The sequence below is a fragment of the Ursus arctos genome, unplaced genomic scaffold (assembly GCF_023065955.2).
Source record: "Ursus arctos isolate Adak ecotype North America unplaced genomic scaffold, UrsArc2.0 scaffold_19, whole genome shotgun sequence".
NCBI classification, from domain to species: Eukaryota; Metazoa; Chordata; class Mammalia; order Carnivora; family Ursidae; genus Ursus; species Ursus arctos.
In genome coordinates, this window is record NW_026622863.1 from 6,825,770 (window position 1) to 6,852,530 (window position 26,761).

General features: G+C 44.9%; 2 protein-coding genes across 4 annotated transcripts in view; both read right to left on the reverse strand.

Annotated features, from left to right (window-relative positions):
* The window catches only part of ABCC12 (ATP binding cassette subfamily C member 12), an 89,331-nt gene extending 71,467 nt beyond the window's left edge, over positions 1-17,864 (reverse strand). Inside the window, exons 1-2 of the mRNA XM_057313884.1 lie at positions 17,447-17,864; positions 10,408-11,325 (exon numbers count right to left, since the gene is read on the reverse strand). The gene's annotated coding sequence lies outside the window, so the exon portion shown is untranslated. The remainder of the gene's footprint in view (positions 1-10,407; positions 11,326-17,446) is intronic.
* Positions 17,865-18,681: 817 nt separating this feature from the next.
* ABCC11 (ATP binding cassette subfamily C member 11) overlaps positions 18,682-26,761 on the reverse strand; it is a 71,676-nt gene continuing 63,596 nt past the window's right edge. For all 3 annotated transcript variants that reach the window (XM_026493697.4, XM_044382366.3, XM_044382365.3), the window contains 5 exons: positions 26,347-26,506; positions 22,784-22,862; positions 21,972-22,085; positions 19,261-19,425; positions 18,682-19,134 (listed from right to left, as the gene is read on the reverse strand). In XM_026493697.4, the coding sequence (XP_026349482.3) occupies positions 19,042-19,134; positions 19,261-19,425; positions 21,972-22,085; positions 22,784-22,862; positions 26,347-26,506 (611 nt within the window). In that variant the 3' untranslated portion in view covers positions 18,682-19,041. The remainder of the gene's footprint in view (positions 19,135-19,260; positions 19,426-21,971; positions 22,086-22,783; positions 22,863-26,346; positions 26,507-26,761) is intronic.

The following is a 26,761-nucleotide window of genomic DNA, read 5'->3' on the forward strand; positions in this document are numbered from 1 at the left end:
AAGCAAAATTGGCAAACCTTACCTAGACTCAGAGGAAAAGAGAAGACTAAGAAATAAAATTAGAAAAAGTGGTTATTACAACTGAGATACAAATGATCATAAGACTACTAGAACAACCATACTTTGACAGATTGGACAACCTACAAGAAATTGATAAATTCCTAGAAACACACAACTTACCAAAACTGAAAAACGAAGAAATAGAAAATCTGAACACACCAATACAATAAGAAGATTGAACCGGTGATCCAAACTACCCCCCAAAAAGAAAACCAAAGACCAGATGGTTTCCCTAGTGAATTCTACTCAACATTTAAAGAAGAATTAATGCCAAACCTTCTCAAAATCCTCCTGAAAATTGAAGAGGAGATATTCCCCACAAACTCATTTTATAAGACAAGCATTACCCTGATACTAAAGCCGGATAAGGACATTACAAGAAAAGAAAACTATAGGCCAATACCCTGATGAATATAGATGCAAATTTCCTCAAAAAAATATTAGCAAACTGAATTCAACAACGCATTAAAGAACCATACACCATGATCAAGTGGAATTTATCCCTGGGAAGAAAGGATGGTTCAACATATGCTAATAATAGCCAAAGAAGAAAGAACAGAGCTGGAGGCATGACACTTCCTGATTTCAAACTATACTACAAAGCTATAGTAATCAATGGTGCTGGCATAAAAATGGATACATAAACCAACAGAACAAAATTGAGAGCCCACAAAAAACATATACATATACATATATACTTGCATATACAGTCAACTAATATTTGACAAGGCATACAAGAATATTTTATGGGAAAAGATATTCTCTTTAATAAAGGGTATTGAGAAAACTGGATAATCACATGCAGATAAATAAAATTGGACTCCTGTCTTAACACCACTCACAAAAATTAACTTGAAATGGATTAAAGACTTAAGCATAAGAACTAAAACAGTAAACTAGACGTAAACAGAGGGAAAAGCTCCTTGTCTAGGCAACAATCTTTGGGATATGACATCAGAAGCACAAGCAAACTAAAAAGCAAAAATAATTAAGTGGCACTACATCAAGCTAAAAGTCTTCTGCACAGCAAAAGAAAAAATCAACAGAATGAAGAGGCAACCTACAGAATGGGAAAAAAATATTTGCAAATCATGTCTCATAAAGAGTGAATATCCAGAACATATAAAGAACTCCTACAACTCAAAAGCAAAATAAAACAAAAAAATCTGATTAAAAAATGAGCAGAGGAACTGAATAGACATTTTTCCAAAGAAGATATACAAATAGTTGACAGGTACATGAAAAGGTGCTCAACATCACTAATCATCAGGGAAATGCAAGTCAAAGCCAACAAGGAAATATCACTTCACACCTGTTAGATGGCTATCATCAAAAAGACAAGAGATAACAAGGTGTTGACAAAGATATAGAGAAAAGGGAACTCTTGTGCACTGTTGGTGAGAATGTAAATTGGTACAGCTAGTATGGAAAACTGTATGTAAACTCCTCAAAAAGTTTACAGTAAAACTGCCATATGATTCAGCAATCCCACTCCTGGGTATATATCCAAACGAAATGAAATCAGAATCCTGAAAAGATACCTGCACCTTCACATCCCTTGTAGCATTGTTCACAATAGTCCAGATACGGAAACAACCCAAGTGCCCATTTATGGATGAATGGATTAAGAAGATGTGGTGTACATACACAAGGGAATATTATTCAGCCTTGAGAAAGAACGACATTCTGCCATTTGGGACAACAAAGATGGACCTGGAGGGAATTAGGCTGAGTGACAAAGTCAGACAGAGAAAAATAAATACTGTATTATGTCCACTTATATCTAGAATCTAAAAAAGCTAAACTCATAGTAACAGAGAGTAGAACAGTGGTTGCCAGGGGTTGGGTGTTGGAGGAAATGGAGACGTGTTGGTCAAAGATAGGTAAAAACTTCTAGTTATGAGTAAATTCTGGGGATCAAATGTACAGCACGGTGATTACAGTTAACAATACTGTGTTACAGACTTGAAAGTTGCTAAGAGGGTGGGTCTTAAACATTTTCACTTCAAAAGAGAATGGTAATTATGTGAGGGGATGGAGGTATTAACTAATGTTACTGTGGTAGTCATTTCACAATAAAGTCTATCAAATCCCCATGTCGTACACATTTACATGTATAATACAACAAGTTGTATTATATGTCAATTATATCTCAATAAAGCTGGGGGAAAAGCAGAGTATATATAAAATGAGTGGCACTATCTCATCTGGGGCAGGCTAGATACAGAGAAACTGACATGCCCACTTTTTCCCAATTACCCTTGCATATATTATATTTCAAGAAGCATTCCTCTAGGGGCACCTGGGTGGCACAGCGGTTAAGCGTCTGCCTTCGGCTCAGGGCATGATCCCAGGGTCCTGGGATTGAGCCCCACATCAGGCTCCTCCGCTATGAGCCTGCTTCTTCTTCTCCCACTCCCCCTGCTTGTGTTCCCTCTCTCACTGGCTGTCTCTATCTCTGTCGAATAAATAAATAAAATCTTTAAAAAAAAGAAGCATTCCTCTAGAATAATATATTCTTTCCTACAATAAAGTTTGAAAATTAAAATGTCTTCCCTTCAAAAAGAGAAATCCCCCAAAATGGCATTTTAAACAACTAGAGCGGGCAAATGTTTTATAGGCAATAATTCTGCTCAAAATCTCTTCAATCATTCAATTAATGAATATGAATGACATGAATACCGTGGATCCAGTACTAGATTCCTAATTCAAATAGGAACTCCCTAAACTTCTTGTCAACCTGCTCTGTACTCCACCATCCACCTCCATTTGCACCACCTAACACTGCACTCCAGCAATGCCACATGTCTGAACAAATCGCCAATTATTTCTGCCTCTTGGTCTTTGCACTCACCACTGCCACAACCTGGAACAATGTAACATCCTTCCCTTCACTTGACCAGTTCCTGTTCAGCCCTCAAGGCTCAATTTAGACATTTTCTCCTCTGGGAAAACTTTCCTACTTACTTATCTATTTCCCTAAGCAGACTGAAAAATAAGCACACAATAACACATACGAAAATGTAAATCACAGCATAGTGTTAGCTCTAGGGGGTAAAAACACAGAAAGAAAACAAAGACTTAAAGCTAAAGAATTCAATCAAAATACAATGGAGCATAAAATAGTAGATTAATCCCAAACAGCTTTATTGAGATATAATTGACATCTCAATGCCAACCCTCTGTAGGCAAAGAGGAATAGAAAAATAAAACACAGAGGGATAAGTGGAAGACAAATAGCAAGCTGATAGACTTAAACCCAACCATATCAATAATTACATTAAATATGAATGGAGTAAACACTTCAGTTAAAAACTGGAGATTGTCAGACTGGATGCAAAAGCAAGATGCAATGATATGGCCCCACGAGAGATGGGTTTTAAGTATCAAAACACAAATAGATTGCAAGTAACAGGATGAAAAAAGAACTACCAGCGAACAGTATTAAAATTGTTCAACTCCGCGAGCACCAACTTTATCAACTAGAATATGGTGCTTCCAAGAGTATAGTACAGTATGAAAAAGGAAAGAAAAGAATAACTTTACAGTAGAGAAACCTGACAAATACTACTTCAAACCAGGTGACCAAGGTCAACCTCAACAGTAAAAAGCCATGCGTGGTTTTGTTTTGTTTTTTTAATAACAAGTCATGTTATTCAAAAGACATAATTTTTTAAAAGACCAGAATTTTAAAAACATTGTTTCAAGATTAAAAAGTGAAGCAGCATCCGGGTATAATTGTAATTCACTTAACTACAAAGAATCAGTAAGCAAAGTTTACAAAGAATGCTCCATATACCAATAACAAAAGGACAATCAGTTAGAGGAGCGAGTAAAAGATACAAACGGGCAATTCACAGATGAGCCAAGTAAGCGGACACAAAAATGTTCCATCTCTGAGTATCAGGGAAATGTGCATTAAAGCCACAAAGTAAGGGGCGCCTGGGTGGCGCAGTCGTTAAGCATCTGCCTTCGGCTCAGGGCATGATCCCGGCGTTATGGGATCGAGCCCCGCATCGGGCTCCTCCGCTGGGAGCCTGCTTCTTCCTCTCCCACTCCCCCTGCTTGTGTTCCCTCTCTCGCTGGCTGTCTCTATCTCTGTCGAATAAATAAATAAAATCTTTAAAAAAAAAAATCCACAGAAGACAGAATCTCATGTACAAATATCTCCATGGCCCCTCTATAGAAATATTTGTAGCAGCTCTTTTTTTTTTTTTTTAAAGATTTTATTTATTTATTTGACAGAGAGAGACAGCCAGTGAGAGAGGGAACACAAGCAGGGGGAGTAGGAGAGGAAGAAGCAGACTCCTAGCACAGAAGCCTGATGTGGGGCTCGATCCCATAACGCCGGGATCACGCCCTGAGCCAAAGGCAGACGCTTAACGACTGCACCATCCAGGCGCCCCTGTAGCAGCTCTTTTTGTAACATTTTGAATATTCATCAATAGGAAAACGATGTGTCGTATAATATGAATACCTTGTATTACTAGTCGACAATAAAAATGAATAGAAATCCACACATCAACCCATGTGAATATTGCACATGATAAATTGGAAGGGGAAAGGGCATCGGAAGAAAATACGTGCACTATGATAACCACTTGTGTAAAGTTCACATACTTGCAAAACAAGTATGCACTGATAAATATATTTATAGTAAAATTCCATTTCTCCAAGTAGCCCTGATTCCTCTTACTGGAAAGTAGTACTAGAAACCAAGATATGGGTACTAGGTGTGCTCTTTGTTGCTAGGATGTTGTTGCTTCTGGACCCCCTTGGCTGACAGAGCAAGGAAGTGTATGCGTGTATATGAACTAGCATAAATAGACATATCTAAAATTATTTTTATGTGTAACCATCTGAATATATTTAATCTAAACATGGGTCCCTCCTGATTCTCCAACTGTAACCCATTGCTGTAATTATCATAATTCTAACTTCCGCCCCTTGCTTACTTGTAAACTGCTACTTACTCCAAAAGCGAGAAACCTGGCTCTCAGTGTTCACCAACCATTTGCTTAATTGAATTCCAATATACAGACACGGAAGTATCAGAACTGCCAACGTGTAGGCCTGTGAGAAAGAGCTCTATCAACCAGAATACAGTGCTCCCAAGTGTACCGTACGATATGGAAAAGGGAAAAAAGGAATGACTTGACAGTGAAGAAACCTGACAAGTGCTACCTCAACCAGGTGACCAGGGTCAACATCAGCAGTGATAAGTCATGGTGATAGTATGTGTCCTTGAAATGATGGGATGAGGAAGGCACTTTACTTCTGTGGTCCTCCCCAAAACCCATAATTCCAGTCTAATCATAGGAAAAGTAACAGACAAATCCTGATCGAGGGACATTCTACAAAATACCTGACCAGTATTACTTAAAACTTTCAAGGTCATCAAAACACAAGAAAAATCTGAGAAATTGTCACAGCCAAGAGGAGCCTAAGGAAACATGATGACTATATCCTGGATGGGATCCCGGAACAAAAAACGGACATTAGGTAAAAACTACGGAAAGCTACATGAAGTTTGGATGTAGGTCAATAATGGTGTATCGGTATGTGTTCATTAATCCTAACACATATGTAAGGTGTTAACAGCAATGTCAGATGCAATAACCCTCTGTCCTGTGTTCACAACTTTTCTGTAACCAAACACTATCCTTAAAAAAAAATAGTGTACCTTTTAAAATGAATAAGAAAATATACACCAATTTCAAGATGGTGGTTACCTCTGGGAGGCAAAGAAATGAGATCTGGAAGTTATGGAGGGGTTGCCCCACGATGCTGTAACATTTAACCACATATTTAAGAATGGAAACCCTGGAACCAGGATATCTACGCTCAGTGTCACTAAGTAACACAGACCACCTGTGCTACCCAAGTTCTGAGCAAGGAGAGAGCGGTATGGTGTGGGAGGAGGATGGGGTTAGGGGGAACCTCTTATGAGAAGTGACGCTAGAGCTGAGTGGATGCAAAAGAGAGGAGAGGTGAGCAGGAGAGTTGGAGAGAAAGCCCAGGTGAGGCATCCATGTGGGCAAGACCAAACCCTGGGCAAAAGTCCCCCCACCGCCACCCCAAGAGCCTTCCCATGAGATTTCCATTTGGCTGTTTATCAGAAAGCCCTTCAGGGCTTCCTCTAGCCAAAGCATCACACACAGCCCCGTGGCCCCTCAGCTTTTCCAGATATGCTGCAGGAAGACAATAAAGGGGGGTGCTCAGGGATACGCAGACTGAGAAAAGTAAAGAAATTGTCTTCTCATCCTTGGATGGGTCCTTGGCTCCTTAAATAAATACAACCCAGCCCTGGCCAGAGAGAGAGGAGGAGAAAAATCTGGACAAGAGCACAGCCTTTCATGCAGAGTCTTTCTACCACATTCTCATCTTTCCTGTTACGGTCACAAAATGGGCATGAGCAGCTAAGCCACGGTCCCTGACCAGCTGCCTGTGGCTTCCCACTGCCTCTGGGCCACGTGCCCTGCCTGCAGTGTCCTGAGGGCTGCCCAGAAGGTTAGCCTGAGCAAAACGGAGGCAGAACACAGAGGAGCTGATAAAAAAGAAAGAGCTCACTACAAGTTCTGAAACCCAACTGAAATTATTCGGGGGAGAGAGAATCACAGAATCCAAGAATTGAAAGAATTCAGGAAGACATCAGCCATGGAAAACTCAGGGTCTCGAGTGAGAATTTCCTTCTAGCCAACCAGCCCGTGATTCAGCAAGCTGTGCAACAGACCCCAGTCCCTTCTCAAGATAGCCCTCGTGGGTATGTCAGCAAACAAACGGAGAGCCGGACTCAAGTCATGAGGAAATAGCAGATAAACCCAAAGGAACATTCCACAAAACCACTGGCTTGTGCTCTTTAAAATTGTTTGCATTATGAAAGACAAAGAAACAATCCAGATTAACAGCAACTGAAGATACCTGACAGCTAGAAGCAATACCCAATTCTGCACTGGATCCCGGACCAGGAAAAAAAAAAATTAAGGATGTTATTTTGGGACAATTGGGGAAACTTGAGTATGGACTGTAGGGTACATAATATTATATCAAAGTAAAATTTTCTGATGTTGATAATTGTACAATTTGACAATTAATAACTGTGATAATTATAGTTATATAAGAGAATTTCCTTATTCTTAGGAAATATATACTCAAGTATTTAGAGATAATGGAGCAAAATGTCTGCAATTTACTCTCAAATGTGTCAGGAAAATAATAATTATGCATAGAGAGAGCATGTTAAAGCAAATGTGGCAAAATGTTAATTTGCAATTCAGAGTGAAGGGTAGTTAAAATTTCTTAGCATTATTGTTGTTACTTTTATGTAGCTTAAAATCATTTCAAAATAAAAAGTTAAACCTTTTTTAAAAAAAAAAAATAGCCCTACAGGGAATGAATTGTTTTCTTTCTGTGGAACTGATTTTCCTGCAACAGAGGCTCTGTGCTCAGTACCATGCGGGCTACATTAACCCCGCCTTACGCGCCCTCAGACATGCGAGGACAGCCACTGTGTCCCTCTGCTCACCCCCAGCAACCCAGCTGCAATTTCTCTCCCGTCCAAACTACATGGCCCCGTCTCCAGCACCCAGAATTCCTCCTCCCGAGAGTGTGGGCTTCACCATCCATGCAGCACCGTTACTATGACCTCTGTAATTTTTCTCACTTTCCTAATGGCAAAGAATCCTGGCAGCAGCTGTCATCCGCTCATCTTAAGGGGTCTGGATTCCAAGATGCCAAACAGGAGACCAGGCCTCCCTGGCCGTGTTCAGGTAATCAGAGTGCGTAGGAAATTGGTGCTGGGAGGTAATTCCCTTGAGCACTCCGCAGGGAATACAGAGTTATGATTACCTAAGACGGCTTGGAAGCATTGCAGCAGGAATGGCACCTTGCTAAATTTGGCAGCCCCGGGGGGAAAATGAGACTTTAAATCAGGAAGTCTGCTTTGGCTAACGTCTCTATCCCCGTCTGTCGTGCCATCCGCTGCCAGGAGTGAGGAGCAGCCTGGAGCGGCAAATCTGCTTGCTGGCAGCCAGGGGGTGGGGGTGGGGGGGCCCTGATGGCAGCTGAAAGGAGAGAAGACAGCACCGGGCCAGGGCCCCTGCAGCCATCATGACTCTGTTCCTGGCAGGTTTGTCCCACTCTGAGCATCTGAGGGTTGGCAGGGGATGGAAGAAGGTCCCTGGTGCCTCCCTCTGCTTTCCTAACCTGACCTGCATGGACCTGACAAGGTAGAAGCAGGAAGGTCTCTGTTTAGAGCAGTGGACACAAGCTAGTGGATGATGGACCACTTACGACATGCAGGCCCATTTTATTTAGCCTGTACAGTTTTTAAATTTTTCTGAATTTGAATTATGAGAGATCATATTAAAAGAAAAAAGACTTCTGGCTTGTGACAAAATATCAAGAGCTCTGCATGCCCACGTGGCTACTGTCCCCCACACTGAGCAGCAGCAATCCTTTTCTGGAAGGGCACACATGCATTAGTTTGCCACAATCCCCACCATGCCTTAGTGTCTCCCTGACTCTGGGGCTCTGGGAGACTCGGCATTTATCCTCACATTTGCACTGCTGTTTTCCTTATAGTGGATTCATTTTTCTCTATCCTTGCTCTCCAAAAGGGAGGACAAAAGATATCTAGAGGGTGTTTCAAGAAGAAATATTTTCCGCATCTACTTACTTTGCTCAATTATGTTCCATTTCTGCCTTTCTAACCCAGAAAATTAACAAGTAGCGATTCTTATTTGAGAATTGGATTCTTAGTTTTCCTTTGTGCCTATAGTGGAAGTCCTTCCTTAGGAGTCCCCTGCATCAGTCAAATGCAAATACACTGTTAATGATAAAATCCTTCCCAGATAAGAGATTACAGCCTCTGTTGATTTCTTGATAAATAAATTCTTAATTTCAAGCCACCCAAATTACCAGTATCCAGTGGCCTCATGTCCTCTCCCCAACTCCCATGTCCCTTTCCTCCAGGCCCTGACCAGCCTCCAGCTCAGCGGAAAAGCTCTGTCCAGCTGTCCCCAGCACCCAAGTGGAGAGCCAGAGGAGAGCCAGGAGGAGAGGGAGGCAGGAAGTGGAGAGAGGGCAGAAGGAAGCTCAAACAGATTAGCGGATGCTAAGCCTGGGGGGCAGGAATGGGGTGGGGGCTTTGCCCAAGGCCTCTCATTCCCACAGGGTCCCACAAAGTGACCTGTGTGATGTCTCCAAATGAGGTCACCCTTGAAGTTACAGAGATATTCGGACAAGATGGAAGGAAGATGAGAACTCCCATCTTAGACCTGTGTGAACCATGCGGGAGTGCACCGTGAACGGTGGTGGTGTGTGTTTTTTTTTTTAAATAAATCCTGTGATGAAATTGTGAACAGGACAGTGTGTCTCTGTGTGTGTTAGAAGACTTCATTTATTCAATGTAGGCTTTTGTATGTCACAAATTTGGATATCCTGGCTTGGCATGTCTACTTTTTCTTGTACGTACCAGGGGGTTCCAAAATGGAAGGGCCCCCAAGCCTCCCTTCCGCTCTGGGAGGCCACAGGTCCCTGCCGACTCCCGCGGGGGCGGCTACAATGGGCGTGGTGCCGCCCTCCACAGCCTGAACTGGGGAAGACAGACACGGGCACCAGGCGCTGACCGCTACAGAGAGAAGCTCTACCTGGGCAAGAAACGCTAGCGTCCCGAGGAGGAGAGGATGAGGAGGAAGGGTCCAAAGTCACGGGGCTCGGCGGGTGTTGCCGGCTGCGTGTAGCCTGAGTCTTCTTCCATCCACGGACCTCAGATTCAGCTTCCCTGTCCCACCTGCCTGGAGCCCTCCTCTCCAACTGCCCCATTCAACTGTCGCTCCCAGCACGCCTGTGGAGGGAACTCTGGGGGACCAACATTCCCTCTGCCACATTAAAGGGCACTGCCCCGGCCCCCTCCTTCAGTGACAGCCGAAGTTCATGCAGTGTGCTTGCTCGGCTGCCCCTTCCTAGCCTGTCACATCACAGCTTTGTATAAGTAAAGGAGAAAATGCCGCTCACCAGCCCCCATTCTACAGGTGAGGACAGTGAGGAATCAGAGACCCTCCACGACTGGCTTGGGGCAAGGCTGAGACCAGTAGCCGCGTCTCCTGACTCCCAGTCAGGGACCTCCCTCTCCGTGCTCCTGCAAAGGGAAAGCAACTCTGAGGTCAGGGGATGAGGTGTGTGTGTTGGGGGTGGGGGGATCCAATCTTCAACACAGAGAAAATCTCATTCATTTACCCAAAAATAAAAGGCAATCTGAGCGCTTTTTTTTTCTTGAATTAAATGAACGTAAGTCAGGGGCTGGCACTGAGAGCTAATTCTTGCATATAAAAGTTCCCCATTTACCTCACTCCAAGCTTTGCAAACTCCGGAGGGCAGGACTTTTCCAATGTCTTGAGATTCTTCGAGTGCCTGGCCGTGGGGCCTTGCTCAGAGTTGGCTGAAGAATTCCGTAGTGGGCAGGGAAGGGTTAGGAGCAAGCAAATCTCTAAATTCCGAAATGACAAATCTGGATTCATTTTTAAGAATTATTTGGACACCTGGGAAGACCTTCCCCACCTAACTCCCGTGGATTTGATGCCACATTTTACTGTAGTCTTTCAAGCCGGCCCCAAGCCTCTTCTTACTCTTATCCTGGTCAATCCCGCCCCCTGCTGGCTGTTTCTGGCTCCTCCACGTCCTGGGGATGCAGTTCCCAGGGGAGGCTGCCCCCCCCCCCCCCCCCCGCCCCCAACGTGGTACTTCGCTTCCTGCCCAAAAGGGAGGTGGAAAGTGGGGAGGGTCTGTACACGATTGATTGCCTGGTAGAAAAAGATACGAGAAGGAAGGCTCCCTGGCCTCAGGGGAGGGCTGCCTGCAGAAGCTGTCCTTAGGCAGGTCTGTGTCTCCTTTTTTGCTTCCATTCCTTCCTCTATAAATGCAAATCACTGCTAATAATATCACTTGACATTTGTAGAGCCCTTTGTGTATGATGAAGTTCTTCTCCCTTTTATCACTTGATCTTCACGACCGCTCCGGGAGGTCTCCGCAACACAGCCCAGACTCGCTTTCATGATTCCCAAACAGATTTGAATGCTGTCAAGTTCACAGCAGCCTGATGAGCAGTTTTTCCGCCAAGTTCATCGAAGGTCTGGCAGAGGCTGATCTCTGCGGAGACACGCAGTATTTTGGTGCTACATGAAGATGATTGTTTGGGCTGTCAGGCCACCGATTCTGGAGCGAAATGATGGAGGGGGCGTTGTGCCGTTTCCGCCAAAGGGGGGCCTGAGGAAACGAACAGACAAGCTCCTGTCCCAGATAGCATGGACACCCACTGGAGGCCAGGACACTGAGATCCGAGCAGGGCGTAGACACCCCCCGGGGGCTGAGGGGGACAGGAGAACCCATTGGAGTACAGGAAGAAAATATTAGAAATCCTTTCTAGGGGCGCCTGGGTGGCTCAGTCAGTTGAATGTCTGCCTTTGGCTCAGGTCGTGATCTTGGGGTCCTGGGACCCAGCCCCACATCAGGCTCTCTGCCCAGCAGGGAGTCTGCTTCTTTGTGTGTGCCTGCTCTCTCTCTCTCTCTCTCTCTCTCTCAAATAAATAAATAAATAAAAATCTTTAAAAAAAAAAGAAATCCTTTCTATATTCTTCTTCATCCTTACAAAAAGGATATTTTTTTGTATGAATATAATGGGACAATGATATGTATGCATATGCTAGGCTTCATTTGTGAATAAATATGTATGCATGTATCAGGAGTCTGCACCCCCAAACACCAGTGGTGGTGCCGGGTGCAAGCTTTCAAGAGCACTCCTCTTGGTCATTTCCCCAGCTCCGCAGCTCAGTGAGGCCCTTATTCCAAAGCGAGTCTGTCTCAGATTCTCCCTATCCCCTCCTTTACTGGCATATCTTCAACAAACCATAAAAGACACAAGCTCAATCAACCTCAGAAACAGTTTTGTAAATAACTTTTTTAAAAGATTTTATTTATTTGAGAGAGAGAGAGAGAGCAGGGGGAGGAGGAGGGGCAAAGGGAGAGGGAGAAGCAAATCCCCCTCTGAGCACAGAGCCCTCCAAGGGCCTCCATCCCAGGACCCTGAAATCATGACCTGAGCCAAAGGCTGACGCTTAACTAACAGAGCCACCCAGGCGCCCCTGTAAATAACTTTAAAAATGTATATATATGTGTGTGTGTATATTTCTGTATATATATACAGAAATCACTGTGTGGCATTGCAGAGTCAGTAGCATATAATGGTTAAGAATAGAAACTCTGGAATCAGATCTGAGCTCAAACCTCTAAATTTCAATTTCCCCAACTACAAAATGAGAACACTAACTTGAAAGCATTGGAAGTTAAGTGAGGATTGGGTAATGTAAAGGCAAGTGCTTACCCAGGGTCTTAGACATTGCAAACACTCAATACGTGGTAGCTATTCTTTGCGAATAATAATTTTTTTTTTTTTTAATTAGCAGGATCTCAGGAGAAATAAGCCTCCTACCTTTGGGTTACTGTGGGAATCTGCCCAATGGAAGTACACAGATTATCTGCTAAAGGAAGGGGCTCGGGTTTTTCATTTTTGTTTGTTTGCCTTATGAACTAAGGAAGGAGTCGTTGTAGGAAGAACAAACAAAAGTTGATGTCGAATGAATTTGGAAAGTAGTTTGGAATTTGAATGGGCTTTTAAAACAAACAGATGAGTGAAGCAGAAACACAGGCCTGCAACAATTAGAGGACAAGCTCTCTAATAAAGGCCAAAACATGCTCTTGGGCAGAAAGCATGAGCTCCGGCCTCAGCTTCACCACTCAGAGCTTAAAGCCCTGAGCAAGTCCCTTGGCTCAGAGCTGAGCCAGAGAACACAAAAGCCCTACACACAGGAAAGGTGGTGGCCCTGCCTTCTCAGGACCAGGAAAACTTGGCTTATTGTGAACAGCTTCATTCTTCCTTTACATGGCTGAGTTGTGAAGATCGTATTTTTTTTTAAGGAATCTATTTATTTATTTGACAGGGCTGTTGGGGAGAGCATAAGCATGGGGAGCAGCAGGCAGAGAGAGAGAGAGGGAGAAGCAGAGCAAGGAGCCTGATGGATGTGGGGCTCCATCCCAGGACCCTGGGATCATGACCTGAGCCGAAGGCAGAGGCTTAACCGACTGAGCCACCCAGGTGCCCCCAAGTAGTGAAGACCTTGTTCCTTCCTCTCACGTAGGGAGCTCAGAGTGAAAACTCCCAGCTATCTCTACCAACGGATGGTACACAATCCTACAGCGTGCATAAGTGGGAAATGATGTCCGTGGAAGTGCTCTGCAAGTTCTAAGTCAGGAACCAGGCACAACCCCAGAATCGTGAGGAATATCGATGGGTGTGGGGAGAAGAGGTGGGGAGCATTTCAGTAAATGCCGAGTGGTACTGAGGCCCTTATATTGGAACAGAAGCTTCTGGATCAGTACGATTGTTGCTAGAATGCAGCTCGTATGACAAAGCACTTGGGAGCCAAAGATTTGGCAAGAACTATCATTATTAAATCAGAAAATTGTACTCCTCTTTGCTGTAAAGAGAAATGGTTTTGCCATGATAACTGCTCACACTTGCTGCAATGGTGACCGGAACTGGGTGGGGGTAGGCCAGGCATCAGAACTAGAACTTCTGCGAAGGGGCCAGCCCATCCACCCCCTGCCCTGAGCGGACCGTGCCTGACCAGGCTATTGGGGTAAGGCCTTTATCGCCAGCCCTTGCTGTCTGCCTGTCCCTTCCTCTCAATGCCTTTCCTCCCTGATTCAGATTCGAATTTCAAGCCAGGCTATTAAAAGCCAGTGGTGTAGGCAAGGCACCTTCTCTTTCTGGGACTCAGTTTCCCTCTATAAAATCAGGAACTGAATTAAACCAGGGTTTTAACCTTCTTTGTGCCATAGATCTCTTTGGCATTCTCGTGCGTTCTCAGAATAGTGTTTCTAATATGTAAAATAAAGCACATAGGATTGCGAAGAAAACCAATCATAAAGAAACATGGTTAAAAAACCAAAGTTGGATACTATAATATATATTTCTATATTGACGTGTGAAGTAAAATGACGTCGCAATTCAAAGGAATATCTATGATTCTATTGGTGGGTGATAAGGTCACAGGTAATAATAATACTATTACAGTTTGCCACCTCATTCATAATCAGTGGAAATGCTAAATATCAGTTAGTTAAAAAAAAAAAAAAAAGACACAGTTTTTCCCTATCCGAGCTCTTGGGTCCTCTGAATCTAGCTCCAGGTTCCATGGACCACAGGCTAGGGAACACCCAGACTAACCATCTTCGAATTTGCTTCTGACTCCGATAGAGTTGAATTCCAGAGAGTTATTTAAGTGAGTCAGGAGTGGGGGGGGGAATAGAATAGGGGGCTTTTAGGATAATGGGGTGAAATTGTACTATCTTAACAGCTGGTATCATAGGGCAGAAACTGGTTTTGTTTACAGAAGTGCTTTGTTACGTCTCCTGGGTAGACTGTGAGATCCTCGTGACTTGTCTGGCAGGAAAAGCCATCAAAATCAAGAACTGAGCTGCGTAACATGTGTCCGGGAACTGGGAGGCGGGGGGTGGGGAGAACCCCGGGGGCATATTCTCTGGAGGACCCTGGAGTCTGAGGGAGTAGACAGGGAGAGACTCCTTAAGAAGCTGGTGCGTGGGGACGCCTTGGTGGCTCAGTTGGTGAAGCACCTGCCATTGGCTCGGGTCGTGATCCTGGGGTCCTAGGATCGAGCCCTGCATCGGGCTCCTTGCTCAGCAGGGAGCCCGCTTCTGCCTCTGCCTCTGCCTGCTGCTCCCCCGTTTGTGCTCTCTCTCTCTCTGTCAAATAAATAAATTAATAAGATCATTTAAAAAAATAAAAAAGAAGAAGACGGTGCCTGATATTCAATCAGAAGTTGTTGAGTTACTGGGATAGAAACCTCTCTTTTGGCCCCAAATGTCACGGGAGTCATCCACAAGTACAAAGGAAATAAAGGAAAGCCCTGGGTTCTCCCAGGTCAACGTGATGGAAAAAAGGAGAGTCTGTATTGCCTACTGAAATGCTCAGGGGGTCTGAACCAGAAGAAGTCATAAAAATTAAAGTGCCCTGAAAATACATAAACTTGGAGGAACATGTTAAAATGAGGGTTTAAAAATCTTCCTGTCTTGGGACACCTGGGTGGCTCATTGGGTTAAGTGTCTGCCTTCAGCTCAGGTCATGATCTCAGGGTCCTGGGATCAAGCCCCGCATCGGGCCCCTCACTCAGCAGAGAGCCTGCTTCTTCTGCCTGCCGCTCCCCCTGCTTGTACTCTCTCTCTCTGTCTGACAAATAAATAAATAAAATCTAAAAAAAAACAAAAACAAAAAAACAAACCTCCTGTCTAAATCACATAGGACAGAATAATCTTGGCTAACCCGTGAGTTCTCAGAGTGTGGTCCCTGAGCAGCAATATCAGCAACATCTGGAAACTTGTTAAAAAGGCAAATTCTCAAGCCCCAGACCCACTAAATCAGAAAGTACGGGGGTGGGAGCCAGCAAGCTGTGTGTTAGCCCTCCAGGCGATGCCGGTGCGCATTCAAGTTTGAGAGCCCCTGCCATCCGGCAATTTTCTGTTTATAATTGCGTCCCAGCATCACATGCGCCACAGACGTTATCCGATCCAATTTCCCACACATACAGCATCCCTGCCAGCACTCAGCCTTGGAGGAATGTTCCGAGCCTGCGGATATCAGCTATGCCCCCTCACCCCGCACCCCGGAGAGCTGTCAGAGAAGGCTTCCAGACATTGAGAGCTCCCTGCCCCAAACCAGCTACTCCCTAGTGGGACTTTTCCAATGACCTGAACGTCTGTGCCTTCAGAGCCTGGGACCGACCTTTGGAGTGACTTCTAGAGGAAGTCCTTCAGGAAAGTGAAGAGTGAACCTGGTTCCCTGGTGGTCATCCTTTGGCCAGCCTCCATTTAGCAGCATTTCTCTTAAAAGAGAGTGTCCACAGCTGGGGATGATGCAGGGCAGGGCCAGGGCCAGTAGCACTATTACTTCCTCTCATCTGTACCCCCACCTGTCGTCACTGTGGACCACATCACCCAGCTTGGGTAGAAGTCGTTCACTGCATTTGACCAGGAGGAAGGCTAGCTTGGAGAAGGCTAGACCAGGGGATAAATCAGGTCCTTTAAAACCCCTGGGCACCTCTTAACTCTAGAGAACAGACTGATGGTTACCAGAGGGCAGGTGGGTGGGGGTGGGGGAAGTAAGCGATGGGGACTAAGGAGGGCACTTGTCCTGATGAGCACCGGGCATGTACGGATGTGTCGAATCATTTTATCGTACACCTGAAACTAATATTACACTGTATGGTAACTAACTGGAATTAAGAAAATTAAGACAACAACAACAACAAATTATTAATTAATTAATTTAATTAAGGACTAAAATAAAAAAAAAATAACTGGACACCCAAAATACTCTGATCTCCTCCCCACCAGGATGTCATTGAGAATATACATAACAGCAAACCATTAGACAAATATAAGAAAGTAGAATCGAGTTCCACATTCAGTCATTACAATGATTGTTTGCATTATTTTTTGTATATCAAATACCGATTTCTAAAATTTAATACAAAATAGTTCAGATGACCAAAAAATACATATTTAAGCATTATTTAAAGAAAAGAAAGTCATATACTTAACCACTCAGCTTAAAAATATTACCAATATTGTTAAAATATACATATAATTTTTCAAAAAGTTCTGTTTTATTGCTGCTTGGAGCCAAAGGTTCTCAACTTTTGCTTCACATTAGGTTCACCTGAAGCTTTCAAAAAATCCCAAGGCTCAGTCTCCACCTTAAACCAATGAATCAGAACTTCCAGGAGTGGACATCAGTGTTTTCGGGATTCCTTGGGTAATTCTAATCCTTCCAGCAGGAGAGGCTGCTTCAAGGGAAGGTGGGGAAAGGCTGTCTTCTGTGCTCTACCTCAGGGGTCCACACTCCCCCTAGCGGATTCTCAGTGGATCTAGATCGGAAACCAGCAGGCTCGCCCCTCATTTTTGGGAAGAGCCTGCCATCTGCTGGCCAACTCCAAGAAAATATGGCCGCTACAGCTGGCCTGGGGAAGGACGCTTGGGTCAAGGATCACGGCCAAGGGGCACTCAGTCTGTGAAGCTCCTTCTCACAGGTGATGCATGCAGTTGTCCCACAGGAGTTCTGGGAGGGGCCAGGGCAGGGCGAATACAGTCACTTTCGACTTGCAGATAAGCAGCTCTGTGACCCCAGGGTTCAGATGGGATGGGAGCAGAAGGGGCTCCCAGTGCTTTTCAGGGTCTAAGAAACAAAAGGCAAGGGCCCAGGGGAAAGGGATAAATTGGGCAAAGGGATTTTTAAGAGAGAAAAGACACTCACCTGGGGAAAGGCCTTGGGAAGAGAAGCAGAGGTTACCTAAAACCTCAGGAAGGGAACAGAAGGTGATGTATATGTCTCACTAACTCTGGAACTTGGGCTTTTTCCTCTGTTTGGTCCAAGGATTACATCAGCCTGTCATAGTTCTTTCCCGAGGGGATTTGTTTGCTGTTCTGCCTGCCTGGAACATTCTTTCTTGCACCAGCAAATGTTTGTTCAGGTTTCAGGTCAGTAAACCACAACCTTGCTTCTACCTGAAAGCCTGCTCTAACTGTCCTCAGCTCCTGCACCCTGTCCTCACCTCCTGCCACTCAGTTCTGGAACCATCTGTTTCCTTGTTCACTGTTCACTCATTCTCATAAGATCCCAAATTCCATGAGGAAGGGGACTTCATTACACTCCCAGCACCCTCCCCGGTGCAAGAAACGGAGCAGGAAGTATTTGTTTACTGAATTGATTTTTCTTATACCGAGACCAGACACTGCAATGAGTTCTCCCTGGTGGTAAATTGAAAATAATTACCTTTTTCTATGTATGTATCTGTAACTACTTGGCGGAGTAGGGAGACCAATAATCTTATTTCCGGTTGGCATATGTTATAAACTAACTCTTTATTCCATCCACTTATGCTCTAATCAGTAAATAAACATGGTAGACAGCTGCTATTTTGGGCCTGCCCCGTGTCCATATCCATTTCTCCTTCATGTAGGAAGACCATCCCAATTTTATTTTGGAGAAATAACCCCCTCCATTCTCAGCCCATGTGATTCAGGACAGCTGACCCCATCCCCAGGTCCAGGTGTAGGCATGGGACTTGGGACCGGGCTTGTCACTGTATTCCAACAGCCTAGCATGTGATTGGTTCAGGGATGAGCACATGACCCAAGTCGACCCAATGAAATTTAGCCATGGAGCTTTTGCTGGAGTCATTTGGGGAAAGCAGACCCAGGGCTCTGAGCTGGCAGGACATGAGCCTGGAGCTGCTGACAGCCTTGCTATCACTATGCGGAGCGAGGAGGCCAAAGAGTGAAGCCACAAAAGGAAAGTACAGCTGAGAGAAGAAGAAGCAGAGTTCACAAGACAGACATCTTTTAGCTACTGACACCCAACCTAGAACTTTTTCTGGACCTTTCCATTCCATTAGCCAATGAAGTCCCTTTTCCAGAAGTCAGTATGAGGGACTCTCTCCTCCCTGCAGTGAATGAGTACTAGCTAACAAGAAAGCAGAACAGAGAATGTGACTTTTTCTTACTTTTATTTTTTTACAAACTCAATACAGCATTTGCAATACTTTTAAAACTATAATAAGCTTTCACATTATTATGAAATTACACAACCTATCAGTTAAAAAGAGACGCATCGTGATTTGCTCACATGGTCTCAAATGGTGCAGGGCTTCCCAGACCTGGGGAGCCACAGAATGGCCTATCCCAGGTTTTGCTCCCCCCATCTTTTCTACCCCACTGCCAGCACCCCTGAGCACATTTGACCTCCGCTTTCGGGAGAAGAAGCTATCTCTACACAAGAAGGTCATGGACTACAGGTCTCACAGCTGCACATGGCTCTGCCGTCAGCCCCCACGCAGTCACCGGTTCTCTTTAACTCAGTGAAGAATTGGCTGTTGCCAGCAAGGCAGCAAACAGAGACTCAGGCTTCTGCTGCAGGACCTCAGGCCTGTCAAACTCTACAACCTGGGAGACGAAGAAAGGAAGGGGGGGAGGGACACCACTGAGCTTAGTCTTGAAGGATCCAAAGGCCCCCTGGGATGCTGGCCTGAGCACAGGTCCCTCCCCTGGCCCCAGGGACACAGCTCTCACCTTCCCATTGCTCATGACCAGGATGCGGTCACAGTCGAGCACAGTGGTGATGCGGTGTGCAATGACCAGCACCGTGCAGCCCTGGAAGGCTTCTCGGATTGTGTGCTGGATCAAGCTATCGGTTTCTATGTCAATGGAAGCTGTGGCTTCATCAATAAGGATGATCTGGTGAATACAAAACAGGGGTGAGGACAGCCTGCTTGGGGCCGGAGACCTGGATCTAGTCCTGGGTCTACCACTAATCCACGAAGTCCCCAAGCTGGAAGGTGAGAGATATGGATTGAGTTCAAACCCCACTTCGAGCTCTAGTCATCCATTATGTTAGAGAATGTTAGGTCTCAACAAAGAGCTTGTGTGTGTGTGTGTGTGTGTGTGTGTGTGTGTGACCAGAGAATTAAACTCTTGAAAATGAAAATGGTCCAGCGGCAACTTCTTGTTTATGAACTGCCTTCTGATTTGCCTAAATTAACATAGACCAACGTTCCCCAAAGTGGGGCATGCACACACGCTTGGATGGCACGTGAGATGGTGTGGCTGGAATATGGATAAGGTTTCTCTTTACTTTAACATTTTTATTTTATTAACAATATGCATTAGAAAGATAAAACTAGCACAGAAATATGATTTCACAAATGTTACTGTTTAGAATGAGGCTGTTTTTAAAAAGAGGGCATCACGGGTAAGTCAAAGGAGAGATGGTACACATTATGACAAAAGTCATAAAGTGATGGCTCAAGTTTGGGGAAACAATGGAGAAAGTAACTTTGGCACCAGTGGTCTAGTAACTGTAAAATAAGGAACTGAGCAGTTCAGAAAGTGCTACATGCATATTGCAAATCCTGTCTCTCTTCTCTGCTGGAAAGAAGGAGATTGTCCTCCTTCCTGTGAAACCTTCTTCCCAGCTTCTGACCCCACTGGGCTCTGCCCACTTTTTCCCCAGAGCTCTGACAGTCCAGATACTACTAGCCCAGGTAGTCAAATGCCTAAAACTACTGGTACAATACTTGGAAAGCTTCAAGAAGCACCGTCTGATGAAACTTTTGAAAAATAGATAATTTTGGAAAAAAGACACTCTCTTCAACAAATGGTGCTGGGAAAACTGGACAGCAACATGCGAAAGAATGAAATTGGACCGCTTTCTTACACCATACACAAAAATAAATTCAAAATGGATGAAAGACCTAAATGCGAGACAGGAAACCATCAAAATTCTAGAGGAGAACACAGGCAGCAATCTCTCTGACATCAGCCACAGCACCTTTTTATTAGACATGTCTCAGGAGGCAAGGGAAACAGAAGCAAAAATAAACTATTGGGACTACATCAAGATAAAAAGCTCTGCACAGCAAAGGAAACAATCAACAAAAGTAAAAGGCAACCTATGGAATGGGAGAAGCTAGTTGCAAATGACATATCTGATAAAGGGCTAGTATCCAAGAAAAATAAAGAACTTATCAAACTCAACACCCAAAAAAAACAAATAATCCAGTTTAAAAATGGGCAGAAGACATAAACAGACATTTTTCCAAAGAAGACATCCAGATGGCCAACAGACACATGGAAAGATGCTCACCATCACTCATCATCAGGGAAATGCAAATTATAGTTTTGAACTATAATGAGATATCACCTCACACCTGTCAGAATGGCTAAAATCAATAACACAAGAAACAACAGGTGTTGGCGAGGATGTGGAGAAAGGGGGACCCTCTTACACTGTTGGTGGGAGTGCAAACTGATGCAGCCACTGGAAAACAGTATGGAGATTCCTCAAAAAGTTGAAAATAGAACTACCACATTCATCCAGCAATTGCACTACTAGGTATGTACCCAAAGGATACAAAAATACTGATTCAAAGGGGTACATGCACCCCAATGTTTATAGTAGCATTATCAACAATAGCCAGATTATAGAAAGAGCCCAAATGTCCATTGACAGATGAATGGATAAATAAGATGTGATATATATATATATATACAGTGGAATACTAGTCATAAAAAAGAATGAAATCTTGCATTTGCAATGACACGGATGGAACTAGAGCGTATTATGATAAGCAAAATAAATCTGCTAGAGAAAGACAGAAACCATATGATTTCACTCATACGTGAAATTTAAGAAACAAAACAGATGAACATGGGGAGAAGGGAAGAGAGGCAAACCAGGAAACAGACTCTGAACTATAGAGAACAAAGGGAGTGATGGATATTAAGGAGGGCACTTGCTGTGATGAGCACTGGGTATTGTAAGTGATGAATCACTAAATTCTACACCTGAAACTGAAATAATAATAATAATTTTGTCCTGGAACAGCTGTCATCTGATTTCCAACTCTAATAAAGAGAATGTCCTACATCCAAGTTGTAGAAAAAATATACAATAGGCAACTGTTAAATCAATAAGCTTCTAAACTTTCAACTTCTTGTAAGGAAAGTGCATCATGGTTTGGTTCTAGTGGTGGATCGTTTCAGCTTGGCTGCAGAGTATCAGGGTTTGAGAGAGCCCAGGCTGAGTCCCCACCTACATGCCTCTCCCACGCCAGATATGTACAGAATGGCCATCAGCGACATGAGGAAGCCCTTCAGGTATTTGCGGAAAGGACGTACAGCACAGCACCCACTATCCTATGGAGACGGAGGGAGAAACAGCCAGTGTGGTTTCCCAAGCCACATGTCATCCGTGACCGCCCGTGGCCATTCCGTGGTCTCACCTTGGAGTTTCGAAGGAGTGCTCTTGCGATGCAGAGTAGCTGCCTCTCCCCCACAGAGAAGTTTCTTCCACTTTCCACCACTTCTGCTTGCAATCCTTGGGGTAACATTGAGATCTATAATATCCAGGAAAATGAGATGTAGGCTATGTAGGCATGTGGCCATGTAGGCTGCTGCGGGGTAAGACCTAACCTGACCCCTACCAGCCCCTCCCGGAGCACTTTGTAACACTCCTCACCTCTCTATGCTCCAGCCACTGATCTTTCTCTTCCTTACCTCTGCCCCTCTCACTCCGCTCTCAGGGTCTTTGCATATTGCTAGTTCCTGTGCCTGGAATGTTCTCTCAAAGATCTGTGCCCTCCTGCCCCCTCAATATTGGGTCTCAGCTCCAATGCCCCAACTTTAAAGACGCCTTGCTTGGCCACTTCATGTAAAAGAGCTGCTCCCCAACCGAAGTATCTTTTGGTCTCGTGGCCACCTTCACAGCACTTACCACCATCTGAAAGCATCTTCTATGTCTATTTGTTGTCTGTATCTCCCACCGAACGTAAGCACCAGGAGGGCGAACACCTTATCTACTTTGCTTTTGCTGTGTCCCCTGAGCCTGGCATGCGTCTGGATCACTGTTGATGTCTGAGTGCCATCAGACTTGACTTAAGAATCCAAAATCATCTCATCTCCATGAGATTATTTAACCCATGCCCCCAAAGTGGCAACATCTGAAATATCATGTGAGATGAGCCCCAAAGGACCAGCAGGCACTGCTGTTGAAGAGGCAGGTGAAGACCAAGAATCAGGTCTTAGAGCTACTTACTGTCACGCTTAGGAATGTCCTCTCCAAGACATCCCAGATCTGCTCATCTGTGTAGCGATCAAAGGGATCTAGGTTGAATCTGCCAGAGAAGAGGAGGAGAAGTATTCCATAACCACATGTAACCATTGAACAGGCTGTCCCATGCACGGTAGATGACCAAGAATGGTTAGAACGGTTTTACTGGGTGTAGAGAAAGCCATGGAATTACCAAGAACAGTCATTTCTTGTGCCTTCCCAGTACCCATCCCTTTTGCAGGCTGCAGACCCCAAGTTTTATCTGGAGACCACCTCGTCCCCAGCTCTCAAGCCCACGTGGTCCAGGTGGTCCTCTACCGCCAACTCCAGGGGTGGAGCAAATGACTCAGGCGTCAGTAGATGGCTGCAACCATCTTGCTCTGGGAGTGGGACACACCGAGTCCCCAGGGGCTCTCACTGAAGGCTGGGAATGCAGCCAAAGCACAGCTGGGGGACACTAGGCCCCTGAGTCAGTCTCGGCCTTCCCAGTATCATGAGCCAAAGAGGTCATTTTTAGCTTAAGCCACTTGGGATTGTGTGTGTGTCTCTGTGTAGGTGTATGTGTGTTAGAATGTACATATTTATCATTTAAATGCTTGTGAGTGTACAATTCAGTGGCATTAAATACATTCACAGTGTTGTGTGACCATCCATCAAAACTCATCATCCCTATCTCTACCCACTAAGCTCTTCCCCCTCCCTCAGCCTCTGGTAACTTCTATTTTATTTTCTGTCTCTATGAATTTGCCTACTCCAGGAACCTCCTTTAAGTGGAAATATACAACATTCGTCTTCCTGTGTCTGACATATTTCACTGAGCATGTTTTCAAGGTCCATCCATGTTGCGGCATGTATCAAATATTCATTCTTTTTTATGGCTCTTTAATATTCCAGTGTGTGTTTGTGTGTGTGTGTGTGTGTGTGTGTGTGTGTGTGTGTGTTTGTGTGTGTGTGTATTCACTTATCTGTTGATGACCAAACACTTGGGTTGTTTCCACCTTTTGGTTATTATGAATTAATGCTACAAACCCTGATAGACAAATATCCGTTCAAGTCCCACTTTCAACTCTTTCGGGTATATACCTAGAGGAAGAATTGCTGGATCGTATGGTAATTCTACATTTAACTTTTTGAGAAGCTGCCAAACTGTTTTTCACAGAGGCTGTACCATTTTATATTCCCACCAATGGGGCACGAGCGTTCCAATTTTTCAACATCCTCAGCAATACTTGTCATGTTCCCTTTGCTTTTTTCTTTTTCTCATTATAGCCATCCTATTAGGTGGGAGGTGGTATCTCATTGTGGTGGGGTTAGTTTTTCTGCCTCTCGCAGTGAAAAAATCCTAACTGATGGTCCAAGCAACATTAGGCTGGGCTCTATCTGGACTTTACACCCGTTAAGGTTTGCACTTGCATTTGGCATCGGCAACGTTATTAACACTCCTCTGTTGCGCAAACACTCGGTCCTGATTAAAACCTATTTTTAATCTGTTATATCTTTCCCCGGTTTTGGCAGCCACACACACTTTGTGCGGAGGGCTAGATTGTATGAAAGAAGCAGAAGGCAGAATGTCTTATCCGCATGAAACTTGATAGCTCCAAAGCACTTTCGTGGATGGCCCCTTTGACACCCTCTCCCCCAAGAGATGAGTAAATCCTTCATTGATGGGAAAATTATGGCTTATTGGTGTTAAATGCTTGGTCAAGGTCACCCCACAGGTCAGTCTGAGAGATGGGCTGGAATCAGAGACACTCAGAGAGAGACGAAACCTTAGTGGATAGAGAACCCAGGTCTCCTGTACTCCAGTCCATGTTCTTCCTACTGCAGGGAGGGAAAGCACTGGTTCAGGGATTAGGCTACCTGGGGTAATACCTCATCTTTATCATTTACTTGTGTGTCTCCTGAAACAAGTCACTTTTCCTCTCTAAGTTCCGAGTCTTCCCATGTAAAGGACGGATAAGAATGGTGCCTACCTCGTAAGGGTTGTGGTGACTGTTAAATGATACAAAACATTAAAGCATGGGGTTGGCCCATAGAAATGCTCAAAAAATGTGAATTCATATTCTCACTACTCCTATATCAAGGCACAATAGATGTCCCCAAGTTCTAGCTTAACACAGAGATCTATCACTAAATGTTATCTCATTCCCCTAATGCAAGCATTTTATTTATTTATTTATTTTAAGATTTTATGTGTTTATTTGACACAGAGAGAGACAGCCGGCAAGAGAGGGAACACAGGCAGGGGAAGTGGGAGAGGAAGAAGCAGACTCCCAGCGGAGGAGCCTGATGTGGGGCTCGATCCCAGGACCCTGGGATCACGCCCTGAGCCGAAGGCAGACGCTCAACGACTGAGCCACCCAGGCGCCCCTAATGCAATCATTTTAAAGTTCTCAGTTTGTGCGCATATTATGCACTCTCCCTGGAAGGACTTTCTCCCCTTTTTCTCCCAGGCAAGCTCCTACTTATCCTTCAAGGCCCTGCTCAAATATCCCTTCCCCTGTGGAGCCTTTCTGGATTCACCCGTAGAGCTACTTGTCCTACCTCTGGGCTTCTTTAGCACTTTGTTCGTATCTCTGAACTAGCAAATCTCTCCTTGTATTATAATTTGTTGGTTCTTACATCTCTATACCCACCCCCCATGACTACAATCTGAAGTCCTGGGGGCAGCAGGGGCAGTGATCATTCATCAAAGTGTCCCCAGTCCCTAGTACAATGTCTGGACCTGGCAAAGGCTCAGTAAAGGCAAGTTAAATGAATGAAAGGAGGGAGGGAGGGAGGGAAGACGGGAGGGTGGGAGGAGAGAGGGAGGAAAAAAACAGGGAGGGGGTGGGAGGGAGGAAGAAATGAGGAGTAAATTCATAAATGATTGAACAGAGCTCTAAGGGTCAAGTTTATCCTCTTGCCTCTAAGAACGTCCCTTAAACATTCCTGAAACACGAGGAATCTGGCTTCATTTTTAATGCATTAGGTTTCCTCAATCTCCATGCCTTAGTGTTCCCACATAGCTAACGTGCGCTGTTAAGCGGGAGCATGAATCTGGGTCAAGTTTAGTCCCAGCTTGCCAACTGAACTGCCTGGATTATTTCTCACTTCTCCCCTGCCTGGAATGTGCATCCGTGAAGAAGTGCTCCCTCCCAGCCTAAAATGCCCCCATCAGCTCGGTTGCCCCAAGGGTGCAGAGAGGAGAATAAACCACATCTAGGTATAAAAGAAAATAGTAGCCACAGTGCAAATGCTTAATGGTGAACTGAAAGCTGACCAATCCCATCAGGTTAAAAAAAATAATAATAAAAATTATTCTTTGCTTTCCTTTAGCACATTACGGTTTACAAAGCGTTCTTGTGTCTATCAGAACTTCATTTCACCTTCAAGGGCACTCCAAGTGCCAGTGAGTGGCCCCAGTGTGACAAGGAGAGATCAGAGGCCCCAAAACTGAGGCACTGGCCACCAGCTAACCAGAGGCAGCTCAGCCCTGGCATCCTGGTCCTACCGCCCCTCCCAGGAGCCTGGCCTCTATACCGTGCTGCCTACGGGCCAACATTCACCTGATGGTTCCTGAGAGCAGGACAGGATCTTGAGGGACAACTGAGAACTTGGACCGCAGTTCCTCCAGGCTGATACTGCAGATGTCCACGCCATCAATGAGGATCCGGCCCGCTGCAGGTTCCACCAGGCGGAAGAGAGCCGCCCCCAAGGAGGACTTCCCTGTTGGGCAAGAGACAAGCGGGACCTCAGTTTCCAGATCTGTACTAGGGGCAGCACAGGCCACACCTGCAGTTCGCACCTGACCTGCTCCCCTCTGTAGCCCATCCCTTGTCATCCTGAGCCCTGAGAGAGCAGAAGAGGACTGGAGTCTCTGCTCCAAGTGGTGCCCCAAACCACAAACAGCTTTCTTACAGCCTAGATCAAAGGGCACAAATGGAGCCCCTGGATTAAATCCAGCCATTTATAGATTCTGTT